Source organism: Acytostelium subglobosum (assembly GCF_000787575.1).
Source record: "Acytostelium subglobosum LB1 DNA, scaffold: scaffold32, whole genome shotgun sequence".
Taxonomy (NCBI): domain Eukaryota; phylum Evosea; class Eumycetozoa; order Acytosteliales; family Acytosteliaceae; genus Acytostelium; species Acytostelium subglobosum.
This window is the reverse complement of record NW_012236501.1, coordinates 300,069-313,405: the sequence shown is the minus strand read 5'-3', so window position 1 is coordinate 313,405 and position 13,337 is coordinate 300,069. Positions and strand designations below refer to the sequence as shown.

Genomic DNA, 13,337 nt, shown 5'->3' with positions numbered 1-13,337 from the left:
ATAGTTGGTACTTCATTCGCTGTGACCTGATCCTCTTTCACTCCATGTCCAAACCAAGACAGGTTTAACATTAACCCAATGATTACATGCGTATTAGTAATAAATCGCTAATTGTGATATTTATTTAATGAACGACTTCAACACCTATATATGTGTTGGATTCATTGAATGCATTGATTGAACTTGCGTTCATTCAATAAATGTATCTCAATCTGTATCAGTAGGATTTGTCGATGAATGAACAAGTGATCAACAAAACTTGAAAAATCAAAGTCATGCTGTGATGATCATCATTCAATTCGCAAATCATTCAGAACACTACCTCTATATCTACAACAACTACAACTACCACTATAACAACAACAACAACAATATTATTATGGGATCAAACAATCCTCATTGGTTGTTCAACAATGAATGCCACATTGATAGACTGTCAACAGAGTTGGAAGCAATCGATGATCCTTCAAAGAGATTGATTGAATCACTCAACACATTCAATGCTCTCAGGACAGAGTGTTATGACATGACCAACAAGCTGTCAGATTGTCACAAAGCATTTGGTGATGTGGTGGGCACATCGAAATCATTCGATTGGTACATCAATGACAACTCAAACATCAAGATTGTAATGGCTGGTCCAACTCACTCTGGAAAGGTATGTCATCATCATTGCAACACTCAATCAACCAAAATCAATCTTACCCAATCAATCAAACAATCAAACAGTCAACATTGATCAACACGTTACTGTCATGTCAACTGATGCCATCAGGTGGCGGTCACACATCAGGAAGGATATGCATTCTGGCTCACTCGACAACGATCAGAATCAAGTTCTTCAAAGTGATGCCACACCAAGATCAGGACAATCCCAGCAGGTTAGAGTGTATCGATGATGAGACAATCACAATTGAGTCTCAAAGACAACTACAGACCACCTTGAAACAACATCTATCAAGGCCAGCAGGAATCGACGACAATGAAGCAGACCCATTGGCATTCAAAGAGTGGGCCAGCAAGATTGTGAGAGTCGAGTTCCCATCAGCATTGCTCCAAACTGGATTGGAGATCATCGATGTTCCAGGCTTCAGCATCTCTGACCATGCATCATTGTTCAGCATCCGCAAACAGTTCTTCAATGTCTACCCACCAACTGGTGTCATATTTTGTTACGACAACACAGCATTCTCTGATGGTGAAGTGTTGGCCATGCCTGATCTCACTCACTCATTACCAAGCGATCACAATGATTCAATGTTCTTTGTCAACACCAAGAGATCCAAGAGTGAGGTGGCACTCAACAACAACATTGATCAAGGTGATGAGATCCCACTCGAGTTGATCAACTCCTACACAAACATCTGCTTCTCAAAGCTTGAGAAATCGATTCGCAATGCATCCAAGAGACGATTCTCAATTGTCAATGCACTGGATTTCATCAAACAACCCAAGTCTATTGAAACGAGATACATGTTCAATCAATTCATTGACCAACTGATCAAGTGGATTGCAAAGATGTTCCAACAACAAGGTGACACATTACTAAGGATGATCGAACGCGAGTGTAAATCAATGTGGATACAGTGTGAATCAGTATGGCGGAAGTACTCTACAGGAAAAGATAAGCCTAATGTCATTGGCATTTACAATCTAAATCTTGATTCAAAGCACGTTCTGAATCTATACATATCAAAACTTTCCATTGCAATGGACGAGATAATTGGCAAGATTCCAGAAGATATCAAGACTGTGCTGGCGCTGGAGCCAAGCAAGAAGAGAATGATATTGGTTCAGAAGTCCATCGATGAGTTGAATAAAAATGACAAGCCAACCAGATTCCATCTCGAAATGAAGCATATCTATGAAAGCATCATCATCGAGAATGTGGTCAACCCGATCGAGATGTCTGTGGTAACTAATGTTGACACATTCACCATGAAACTATTGAAATCGAACTACGATTCAATTAAGTTGATCAGTGGCTCAATGAATGATTTCAAATCCACTTACTCCATGTCATTTTGCGACATCTTCTCCAAATCAATTATGGACACTATCAAATCTACACTGTATGAGTCATTCATCGATCACTTCAAACTACCCACACTCCTGAATAGTCTCAAGTCACAGGTTGAGAGGTACCCGGACACGATCAAACCATACAGGAACATTAGCTTGGTCTATAATCGATTTGAAGAGTTGAGGGATTTCCTTACCAGCAGACTTGATGTTTTGGAAAGGAGTTTCAAATTATCCAGCATATCACTAGAGAGTATTAGACTATCAAATTTTCAATACAGATCACTCAATTACGGTGCACTAGCACTGGACACCAAATTACACTTCCCATTCGACCACCTCCATGTCGACCGTAATGCAGAGCATTCACATGATTGTGTTGGACGATTTTACAATGGAACATTCAGGAACCAGTCATACTTGATCAAGTCAGTCATTGATGATTACATTTCTTTATTTAAATCTCAAACAGACTACAGTATTGGCAAAGTATCGAAAGACCATGGGATGTTTCAATTTCATGGAATGTTCCAAACTCATCATCAACATGGTCAGGATGGTAAAGAGTGGTTGTTGGTGTTCAAGAAATGCATTCCATTGCTGGCATACCTCAATGAGCACATCTCATCAATGACAATCAAACAATCATTGGTCATAATCAATGGTATTGTAAATGTTTGTAGGCAATCCATTAGGTTAGTGGATAAGGCTCGACTGGAGTCAATGTTTATAGATATCGACACCAATGAGATATTACTCTCACCATCTAGTGATTTTTATTTTTTGGTCCCAGGATCTTGGTATTCCATAGGGTCAATTGGCAATATCATCTTAGAGGTGTTGCCAAAACCTACACTGCAAAGATATAAGTTCGGGAAAGAATCAGCATCGAGCATCATCAGTATCATCAACTCCAATGACAAGATACCAACAGAGTATCGAGGTCCTCTTGTCGAAGTTGTTCTGTGGCTCTTCGACTGTGAATCAAAAACATTGATAAATTTCAATGAATTCGATGGTATCTTACCAATGTTAGAGGTTCTCAACAAGTTATAGTCCTGGAGCGCATGGAAGTCATCCAAGAGCATACCAACAATAAACACTTTCATATGTAGATGTTCTTTTTTGATTAATTGTTGGATGAGAGAGTGTATCTAGATTGATCTACAATGTTTAATTGAATAATTTGGATAGTTCTGGTGAATGATCGCAATATACGAATGGAGAGGATGTGCTGGTATGGATGTTGTAATTTGTTGTACCTGTATATCTTGGTAGCCATGGTTTGGATGTGCATCACCAGAGAAGGATCCTTCTCGATCCATCACATGTCCAAACATCGAGATGTATATGTCATTGGTGACATAATCAATGTGACATCAACTCCAATCTAAACTTTCTCATGAATGATCGCACCAGAAGCATACAATCCACCATCAATGGTCCATCATGTTGTACACCAATGCCATTGACCAACGAGCGGCCATTTATGCCGAGTTGATGAATCACTGTGTATGAGTGTGTTTGTCCTAATGTCATGTCTTGAATGCATGTAATGTTTGTGTCATACTAATACATTAATACTTTAGTACTCATTCATTGTGATGATTTTGAATATGTCTCTCTCACTGCACCACCTACTGCTATCTATCTTTGTAAATCAATATATATTGGACTGAATCAGTTTTTTGTTGATATTTATGTGTGATTGGTTCATTGAATGCATTGATTGAACTTGCATTCACTCCATCGTTGTATCTCTATCTGTATCTGTATGCTTTTCGTTCGAGGAATCAACAAGTGATCAACAAAACTTGAAAAATCAAGGTCCACCACCCTGGCAATAAAACCATGTGTGTGTGAATGTGTGTGTGAGTGTGTGGGTGATCATGCACCAACACTGATAGATAAGAAGTTCACAACAACGACATCAACAAAGATGATTGATAAAGGTTAGGTGCACACAGATTCGAAACAGGTTTTGAAGCGAATGGCAGAGCTAGGCGCACGCAGCAACCTTACATATGAATGGAAGTTATACTGGGTCTCAATATCTTACTCAACGTTATCTCTTCAATGTTGTTATCAGCACATCGGAGTTCAATAGTCCCTCTGCAGCTGAGGACAAGGCCGAGATCAAGAAGATGGCCGCATCTGACGCCTTGAACCTATGGTCGTGCTATTTCATACTTAACTGCATACCAGAGACAGTCACTGCAGCTGAGAAGGCCATCACACACAACGAATCTGACCCAGAGCATTACTTCCGATTGGCTATCTCCCTTCAGACACTCTGCATGTTTGACCAGTCCATTGCCAGGCTACAACAAGGCATTCGCATTGCCAACAGCCAAAACCTTGAAGTGAGGGATCAGATCAAGAAGCAGCTGGACTATCTGCTTCACCATCAACGACAGAACGCACTCAATCGTGTTTATACCCGCGAGAGGCTGGCTAACGACCCAACATTTAGCGCATTCCCCATCTCCTTGGCATGGGAAGGCGATAAAGGTCGAACGATTGTGGCGACCAAGGATATCCCCAAGGGCACTGTCGTCATGCGAGTGGCACCCTTCAACATAACGCCCAACGATGACACCATGCTCAGTCATTGCTCATCATGTCTACGTAACATCAAATTTAAGTTAAAATGAATGATTGATTGATTGATGATGGTTGAACGAATGATCGGAAGACTAACAAACTTGTGTCTAGACTGTAAGCATGTACTGTGTCTAAAGTGTAAGAGTGTACGATTGTACAGGAACACGAGTCAGAGTGCCGCATGCTTGCTGACATGCAAAAGGAAGGCAGTCGCAACACAAGGTACTTCATTCGTTTGTTTCTGCGCATCATCCAACACATGGAGGGCAAGGCCACCAAACAGAACACACCATCAACATGGCGGAAGGACCAGTTACCGTTCATCTTTGACACGCTGGACGACATCGATCACTTCACCCCTCGCATCGGCAACAGCTCCACCTTGGACAGCTATATGAAGTTGATGGAGCCAGCATTCAAACTGATTGACAAGTTCAAGGGTCCTGAGTTCTTGGCACGATTCAATCGGCAGCACATAGTGGATATTGCCTCCAATCTCTCAAACAATACGATCACGGTCATTGACTCGATACAGAGCACCGATATTGGTCGCGCGGTGTACCCATCATCCAACTACTTCAAACACTCATGTCTACCAAACTGCACCCACTACCTGGACAGCAATGGCATGTCGGTGTACCGCACTACTCAAGCCATCAAGGCAGGAGAGGACATCACGACAACAATGCTGGATATCATGCTCTCACGATCGAAGCGCATCGACTCCCTCCTTGAAGAGAATGGATTCTACTGCCAGTGCCCCCGGTGCGTCGCCAACAACCAGGACTACCAATGTCCTACATGTGAACAGGCGTTGGACTCAAACCATTTGCGTATCTGGGAGCCGATCCCGTCAGCCGACTTTGACGGGCGGGTATACCAATGAAGCAAAGGACATGTGACAATGTTTCCAGAAGAGCAGCTCGATGAGGTTTGAGGAGCTCCAACTGTCCAATGATGATCATCATATCTATCAATGTGACAAAAACACAATAAATATTATCGATGGTATCTGTGTATCTCTGTGTCTGTATCTGTATCATTTGTTCGAGGCATCAACTGATTGACTAAACTTGAAAAAACAGTGTAATCTTACATGTAATCAATGGGGTAGTAGTAATGATCTTGAACTGAACCATTCACCCTCACCTCATTTGTGAAGGTATCCATTTTAAACGCTTTCCAAAAGAAAGAGGCTGTGACACCTTCACAAATGAGGTGAAGGTGATGGTTCAGTTCAAGATCATTACTACTACTACATATACAACTACAACAACTATATCTACAACTATAACAACAACAAAAACAACAATATTATAATGGGATCAAATAATCCTCATTGGTTGTTCAACAATGAATACCACATTGAGAGACTGTCAACAGAGTTGGAGGCAATCGATGATCCTTCAAAGAGATTGATTGAATCACTCAACACATTCAATGCTCTCAGGACAGAGTGTTATGAAAAGATCAATCAGTTATCAGATTGTCACAAAGCATTTGGTGATGTGATTGGCACATCCAAACCAATTCGATTGGTACATCAAAGATAACTCAAACATCAAGATTGTATTGGCTGGTCCAACTCACTCTGGAAAGGTATGTCATCAATCATCATTGCAATCAAACAAACTTACTCACTCAATCGAATAATCTTACAAACAGTCAACAGTGATCAACACATTACTGTCATGTCAACTGATGCCATCAGGTGGCGGTCACACATCAGGAAGGATATGCATTCTGGCTCACTCGACAACGATCAGAATCAAGTTCCTCGAACTGATACCACACCAAGATCAGGATCATCCCAGCAGGCTAGAATGCATCGATGATGAGACCATCACAATTGAGAATCAAAGACAACTTCAGACAATCTTGAAACAACATCTATCAAGGCCAGCATGTATCGACGACAATGAAGCAGACCAATTGGCATTCAAAGAGTGGGCCAGCAAGATTGTGAGGGTCGAGTTCCCATCAATACTGCTATCCACTGGATTGGAGATCATCGATGTTCCAGGCTTCAGCATCTCTGATCATGCATCATTGTTCAGCATCCGCAAACAGTTCTTCAATGTCTACCCACCCACTGGTGTCATGTTTTGTTACGACAACACAGCTTTCTCTGATGGTGAGGTGTTAGCCATGCCTGATCTCATTCACTCATTACCGAGCGATCACAATGATTCAATGTTCTTTGTCAACACCAAGAGATCCAAGAGTGAGGTGGCACTCAACAACAATATTGAACAAGGTGATGAGATCCCACTCGAGTTGATCAACTCCTACACAGACATCTGTTTCTCAAAGCTTGAGAAATCGATTCACAATGCATCCAAGAGACGATTCTCAATTGTCAACGCACATGATTTCATCAAACAACCCAAGTCTGTTGAAACGAGATACATATTCAACCAATACATTGACCAACTGATCAAGTGGATTGCAAAGATGTTCCAACAACAAGGTCACATATTCCTAAGGATGATCGAAATCGAGTGTAAATCAATGTGGCAACAATGTGTCTCAGTAGATGATAAGCTTAATGAAGTTGATTTTGACAAACTAAAGAAAGATTCATTCAACAACCTATATTGGAGTCAAAGACACCTTCTCGTTAAATTGAAACTGACAATTGGCAAGATTCCAGATGTTATCAAGGTTGCGCTGGTCATGGAGTCCAGCAAGAAGAGCATCGAATTGGTTGAGAAGTCTATCGAGAAGTTGGATAAGAAAGACAGATCAACCAGATTCAATCACGAAATGAAGCACATTTTTGATAGCATCATCATCGAGAATGTGGTCAATCAGATAGAGATGTCTGTGTTATATGAGATTGACACATACATCAAGGAACTATTGAGCTCGAGTGACAAAAAATCATTATCTATGATGCTAATTAATGGCTCGTTGGATGACTTCAAGTCCACCCACTCCATATCATATTGCGACGTCCTTTCCAAATCAATAATGGACACGATCAAATACACACTGTATCAATCATTCATTAATCACTTCAAACCTCCCACATTCCTGAGAAGTCTCAAGTCACAAGTCGAGAGGTACCCGGACACGATCAAACCACACAAGATCATTAGCTTTAGCTTAAACTTGGTTAATAATCGAAAAAAGGAATTAAAGAATTTCCTTACCAGCCGATTTGATGTTGTGGAAAGGAGTATCAAATCATCCAGCATGACGATGGAGAGTATCGAACACTCAACTAAACAATACCGATCACTTCATTGTGATGTACTGGCACTTGACACCAAGTTGCACTTCCCATTCGACCACCTCCAAGTCGACCGTAGTGCAGTGCTTCCATATTACAGCTTTGGACGAATTTACAATGGAACGTTTGGGAACCAAACATACTTGATCAAGTCAATCATTGGTGATTACATTCATTTAAATATTTCTCGAATGGACATTATTGGCGTAGTATCGAAAGACCTACCAATGTTACCGCTTCTTGGCATCTTCCAAACATCCCATCAACATGGTCAGGAAGGTAAAGAGTGGTTGTTGATGTTCAAGAAATGTGATACATTGTTGGAATACCTAAATGAACACATCTCATCATTGACATTCAAACAATCATTGATCATCATCAAAAGTATCGTAAAAGCTTTTGGGCGTTCCATTGGGTCATTGGCCAATGCCAGACTGGAGTCCATGTTTATAGATATCGCCACCAATGAGATATTCTTCCCACCATGCAGTGATTATTATAATGATTGGCGCAACCCACCAAATGTAACAGCGAGTTCCATGGCCTCACTTGGCACTATCGTCTTGGAGCTGCTGCCAAAACCTATACTTCAGAGATATAAGTTCGAGGATGAATTAGTATATAGCATCTTCAGTATCATCAACTCCAATGACAAGATACCAATATGGTATCGAGGTCCACTTCAAGAGTTTGTTCGGTGGCTCTTCGACTGTAAAAAACAGGATTGTAAATATGCTGCCCACGATAGTATCTTACAAAGGTTGGAGGTCCTCATTGAGGACTCCTCAACACGTCAAAGTGTCAAAGTGAACACCAACTATAATCATAAGTAAACGACAAGTAAATCATATTCATATGTATGTAGAGTAGATGTTCATGTTTTATTGTTGGTTCAGAGTTAGATTGATCAACAATGTTTAATTGATTTGGATATTTCAATTCATGAATGGAGAAGGATATGATGTGTGGGTGGATGATATCTCTGCAGCAATGTTTGGGAATGCATCACCTGCCTTCTTGATCAATTACATGTCAAAACTTCGAGATGTATATGTCCTTGGTGACATAATCAATGTGACATGAACTTCTAAACGTTCTCATGAATGATCGCACCAGAAGTATACACTACCATCATCATGTTGTATACTAATGCCTTTGAACAAAACCGGTTCATGCCTAGTTGATGAATCAATATGTATGAGTTTGTTCTAATGTCATGTCTTGAATGCATGTAATGTGTGTCAGACTAATCCACTCAATCATTGTGATGATGTTTGAATGATGTCGATTGTCTCTCTTACTGCTAACTACCTTGGTAAATATATATATCGAACTGATTTGTTGTTTGTTGTTGATTTAATGATTGATTTCAACTATTTATGTGATTGGTTCTTGAATGGATTGGTTGAACTTGCATTCATTCCATCATTGTATCTCTATCTGTATCTGTATGCTTTGTGTTCGATGAATGAAGAGATTTTTCAAGTTTGAGATCACACACAAAAATTTGAAAAATCAAAGTCAAGTGACCTTTACACAAACACATTCATTTTGAACTCATTCAGAACAACCTCTTCATCTACAACAGCTACAAGTACAACTATAACAACAAGATTATAATGGGATCAAACAATGCTCATTGGTTGTTCAACAATGAATACCACATTGAGAGACTGTCAACAGAGTTGGAGGCAATCGATGATCCTTCAAAGAGATTGATTGAATCACTCAACACATTCAATGCTCTCAGGACAGAGTGTTATGACATGACCAACAAGCTGTCAGATTGTCACAAAGCATTTGGTGATGTGGTGGGCACATCGAAATCATTCGATTGGTACATCAATGACAACTCAAACATCAAGATAGTACTGGCAGGTCCAACTCACTCTGGAAAGGTATGTCATCGTCATTGCAACACTCAATCAATCTTACTCACTCAATCAATCAATCAATCAAACAAACAAACAGTCAACATTGATCAACACATTACTGTCATGTCAACTGATGCCATCAGGTGGCGGTCACACATCAGGAAGGATATGCATTCTGGCTCACTCGACAAAGATCAGAATCAAGTTCTACAAAGTGATACCACACCAAGATCAGGATCATCCCAGCAGGATAGAGTGTATCGATGATGAGACCATCACAATTGAGAATCAAAGACAACTACAGATCACTTTGAAACAACATCTATCAAGGCCAACAGATATCGACAATGAAGCAGACCCATTGGCATTCAAAGAATGGGCCAGCAAGATTGTGAGAGTCGAGTTCCCATCAGCATTGCTTCAGACTGGATTGGAGATCATCGATGTTCCAGGCTTCAGCATCTCTGATCATGCATCATTGTTCAGCATCCGCAAGCAGTTCTTCAATGTCTACCCACCAACTGGTGTCATGTTTTGTTACGACAATACGGCGTTCACTGATGGTGAAGTGTTGGCAATGCCTGATCTCATTCACTCATTACCGAGCGATCACAATGATTCAATGTTCTTTGTCAACACCAAGAGGTCCAAGAGTGAGGTTGCACTCAACAACAACATTGAACAAGGTGATGAGATGCCACTCGAGTTGATCAACTCATACACAGACATCTGCTTCTCAAAGCTTGAGAAATCGATTCGCAATGCATCCAAAAGACGATTCTCAATTGTCAATGCACTGGATTTCATCAAACAACCCAGGTCTGTTGAAACGAGATATATGTTCAATCAATTCATCGACCAACTGATAAAGTGGATTGCAAAGATGTTCCAACAACAAGGTCACACATTGCTAAGGATGATCGAACTCGAGTGTAAATCAATGTGGCAACAGTGTAACACATTACAGATTTACCGGGATAGCAACATCAACTATTACAAAATTATGATTGATTCAAAACATGAGCTGAGTACATACATTATCGAATTTATTCAAGCTATAGGAGATATAATCAATATGATTCCCAATGGTATCAGAGAAGTATTGTCTCTGGAGTCCAGCATGAAGAGCATCGAATTTGTTGAGCAGTCCATCGAGAAGCTGGATAAGAGATATAGATCAAACAAATTCCATTTTGAAATGAAGAACATATACGACAACATCTTCACCAAGGTGATCAATCAGACAGAGAAGTCTTTGGTCAGTAAGATTGGCTCTATCACCATGGCTCGATTCAATCCAAAAGACAAACGATTATCAATTTTGTTGATCATTGGCACTATGGATGATTTCAAGTCCACTCACTCCATATCATTTTGTGACATCCTATCCAAATCAATTATGGACACGATCAAATCCACATTGTATGAATCGTTCATTGATCACTTCAAACTTCCCACATTCATGAGAAGTCTCAAGTCACAAGCTAAGAAGTATCCAGATATTATTGAGTCAAACAGGAACATTAACTTGGTGATCAATGATCGATTTGAGGAATTGATAGGTTTCCATACTGACCGGCTTGAAGTTGTGGAAAGGAGTATCAAATCAACTAGAATGACACCAGGGAGTATCAAAGACTCTATGGAAAAATATCAAACACTCTTTTGTGATGTACTGGCATTGGACACCAGGTTGCATTTTCCATTCGATCAAATTCAAGTCAACAATACAGTCATGCTTTCACAAGAAGATGTTGGAAAATTTTACAATGGAGTATTCAGGAATCAACTCTACTTGGCTCAATCGATCATTGGTGATTACATTACTTTATTGATTTTTAGATTGGACAGAATCAATGAAGGAGGTTCTAACCCACCAATGTTACAACTTCATGGCATCTTCCAAACTAAAACTCAACAACAAATGGAGTGGTTGTTGGTGTTCAAGAAATGCGATCCTTTGTTGGCATACCTCACAGAACACATATCATCAATGACATTCAAACAATCATTGGTCATCATCAATAGTATTGCTCATGCTATGAATATTCTGATTATTCATAAAATTCATGTTCCAATGAACAAGCCGGTAAGGTTGGAGCGCATGTTTATAGATATCGCCACCAATGAGATACTCTTCTCATCATTAAGAGAAAATTCTAAAATGTCGCAGCCAATGTCCCTTGAAGCACTTGGAACTGTCATCTTGGAGGTGTTGCCCAAACCTACAATGCAAAGATATAATAAGATCGAGAAAAAGTCTGAAATCTTCCAAATCATCACCTCCAATGATAAGATACCAACAGTGTATCATGTTCCTCTTTTCGAGGTGCTGGAGTATCTTCCCTTTGCCAATAGTTTTGATGTCTTACAAAGTTTGGAAGTACTCAACAATCTATCGTCCTAGGTATCACTCTTTACAACTATAAATCTTTTAACATTCATCTACAATGTCATGAAGATATAGTCCTACTGTCGACTTCCATTTGAATGTGAGGTTTCGCGAAAAATATTGTATGATGACCTTCAATGTGTAGTTTTGAGGTATTATGAAGATGGATCGATCGACACGTCAAGTTTATTTGGTTAGGAAGGAGGAGGTGGCATCCCACATCTGCTGCTGAATGCTGGCGGGCACAGCAGTGCCAACGATAGTCTCAAACTGGAACACACCAATACCGCCGAGGTTGAACGGTTTGATGGCGGCGACCTTGGCGGCAACCGACTGTGGGTTCTCATACCACGCCTGGTGAACGCGGTTGTCCGATGGATGGATGTAGTTGATGAATGGCATTGTGTTGGCGTCTGACCAGATCTCACCTGTGGACGTGATGTTTGCGTCGTTGATGATGGCCAGCACGCCATCGAGCATGATGTCCACCGAGTCGGTCACGGTGTCACAGTTCATGTCTTCAATCGACTTGGACGTGCAGATGTTGTCAAAGCCGTACCAGGGTAGCGCGGCAATCAACTTGTTGGGTGGGATCTGCAGGTCGAGGAACTTCTGGATGCCCGAGAGGATGTCGGGCAATGGGTCGTTGATCATGTTGGTGATGTCGTAGTCCATCATGATGATGTAGTCAATCGAGTCGGCCAGACCGGTGTAGTCAAAGTTGCGACCAATGTCTGGCGAGAAGGTCGTGTCCATCGAGATCTGGCAGTATGGGGCGACGAGCTTGAACTGGTAGGTGAGCTGGGCGAGGAAGGCCGTGAACAGTGCCGACGACATGCCTGAGAACGACTGCTCAATGTCAAAGTTGAGACCGTCCAAGTAGTTGTCCTGCATCATTGTGAGCAGCGTGTTGATGTACTCTTGCTCCCAGGTGAAGTTGCCTAAGTTGACAACCTCTGCGTCAAAGATCACATCGATGACAACGCGCACATCCTTGGCGTGGGCGTAACATATGAGTTGGGGGTCGATAGTAACGCCATCATCATAGTCCAATGAGATTGTAGTAAGAGTGTTAAAGTCGTAGTTCATATAAGTATCGTTGGCACATGACCAGCCAAAGAACTCTGGACGGGGTGCCAGTGACACTGGGTTACATAATGTTTCTTCTGAACAAGGGCAAGGTGGGCGAGCAGCTGACACCACAGCCATC

At 41.0% G+C, this 13,337-nt stretch overlaps 7 protein-coding genes across 7 annotated transcripts; 6 read left to right on the top strand and 1 right to left on the bottom strand.

Moving 5' to 3' along the window:
- Positions 1–379: 379 nt before the first annotated feature.
- On the top strand, positions 380–2,138 carry SAMD00019534_114430 (hypothetical protein; the record flags this gene model as incomplete). The annotated part of the gene is made up of 3 exons (XM_012893447.1): positions 380–658; positions 730–1,914; positions 2,121–2,138. 3 exons carry the CDS (start codon positions 380–382, stop codon positions 2,136–2,138), a joined length of 1,482 nt encoding a protein of 493 aa, XP_012748901.1.
- A 1,908-nt stretch (positions 2,139–4,046) lies between these two features.
- Positions 4,047–4,676, top strand: SAMD00019534_114420 (hypothetical protein; the record flags this gene model as incomplete). Its single annotated transcript, XM_012893446.1, has 1 exon — positions 4,047–4,676. One exon carries the CDS (start codon positions 4,047–4,049, stop codon positions 4,674–4,676), a length of 630 nt encoding a protein of 209 aa, XP_012748900.1.
- Positions 4,677–4,807: 131 nt separating this feature from the next.
- SAMD00019534_114410 (hypothetical protein) lies at positions 4,808–5,512 on the top strand (the record flags this gene model as incomplete). The annotated part of the gene is made up of 1 exon (XM_012893445.1): positions 4,808–5,512. One exon carries the CDS (start codon positions 4,808–4,810, stop codon positions 5,510–5,512), a length of 705 nt encoding a protein of 234 aa, XP_012748899.1.
- An 815-nt stretch (positions 5,513–6,327) lies between these two features.
- On the top strand, positions 6,328–7,255 carry SAMD00019534_114400 (hypothetical protein; the record flags this gene model as incomplete). The annotated part of the gene is made up of 2 exons (XM_012893444.1): positions 6,328–7,129; positions 7,230–7,255. The coding sequence occupies 2 exons, from the start codon at positions 6,328–6,330 to the stop codon at positions 7,253–7,255; spliced, it is 828 nt and encodes a 275-aa protein (XP_012748898.1).
- A 47-nt stretch (positions 7,256–7,302) lies between these two features.
- Positions 7,303–8,676, top strand: SAMD00019534_114390 (hypothetical protein; the record flags this gene model as incomplete). The annotated part of the gene is made up of 1 exon (XM_012893443.1): positions 7,303–8,676. A coding segment is annotated over one exon (1,374 nt), but the record flags the coding sequence as incomplete, so codon positions are not given.
- Positions 8,677–9,480: 804 nt separating this feature from the next.
- On the top strand, positions 9,481–10,649 carry SAMD00019534_114380 (hypothetical protein; the record flags this gene model as incomplete). Its single annotated transcript, XM_012893442.1, has 3 exons — positions 9,481–9,759; positions 9,833–10,554; positions 10,607–10,649. The coding sequence occupies 3 exons, from the start codon at positions 9,481–9,483 to the stop codon at positions 10,647–10,649; spliced, it is 1,044 nt and encodes a 347-aa protein (XP_012748896.1).
- A 1,664-nt stretch (positions 10,650–12,313) lies between these two features.
- On the bottom strand, positions 12,314–13,216 carry SAMD00019534_114370 (hypothetical protein; the record flags this gene model as incomplete). Its single annotated transcript, XM_012893441.1, has 1 exon — positions 12,314–13,216. One exon carries the CDS (start codon positions 13,214–13,216, stop codon positions 12,314–12,316), a length of 903 nt encoding a protein of 300 aa, XP_012748895.1.
- Positions 13,217–13,337: the final 121 nt, after the last annotated feature.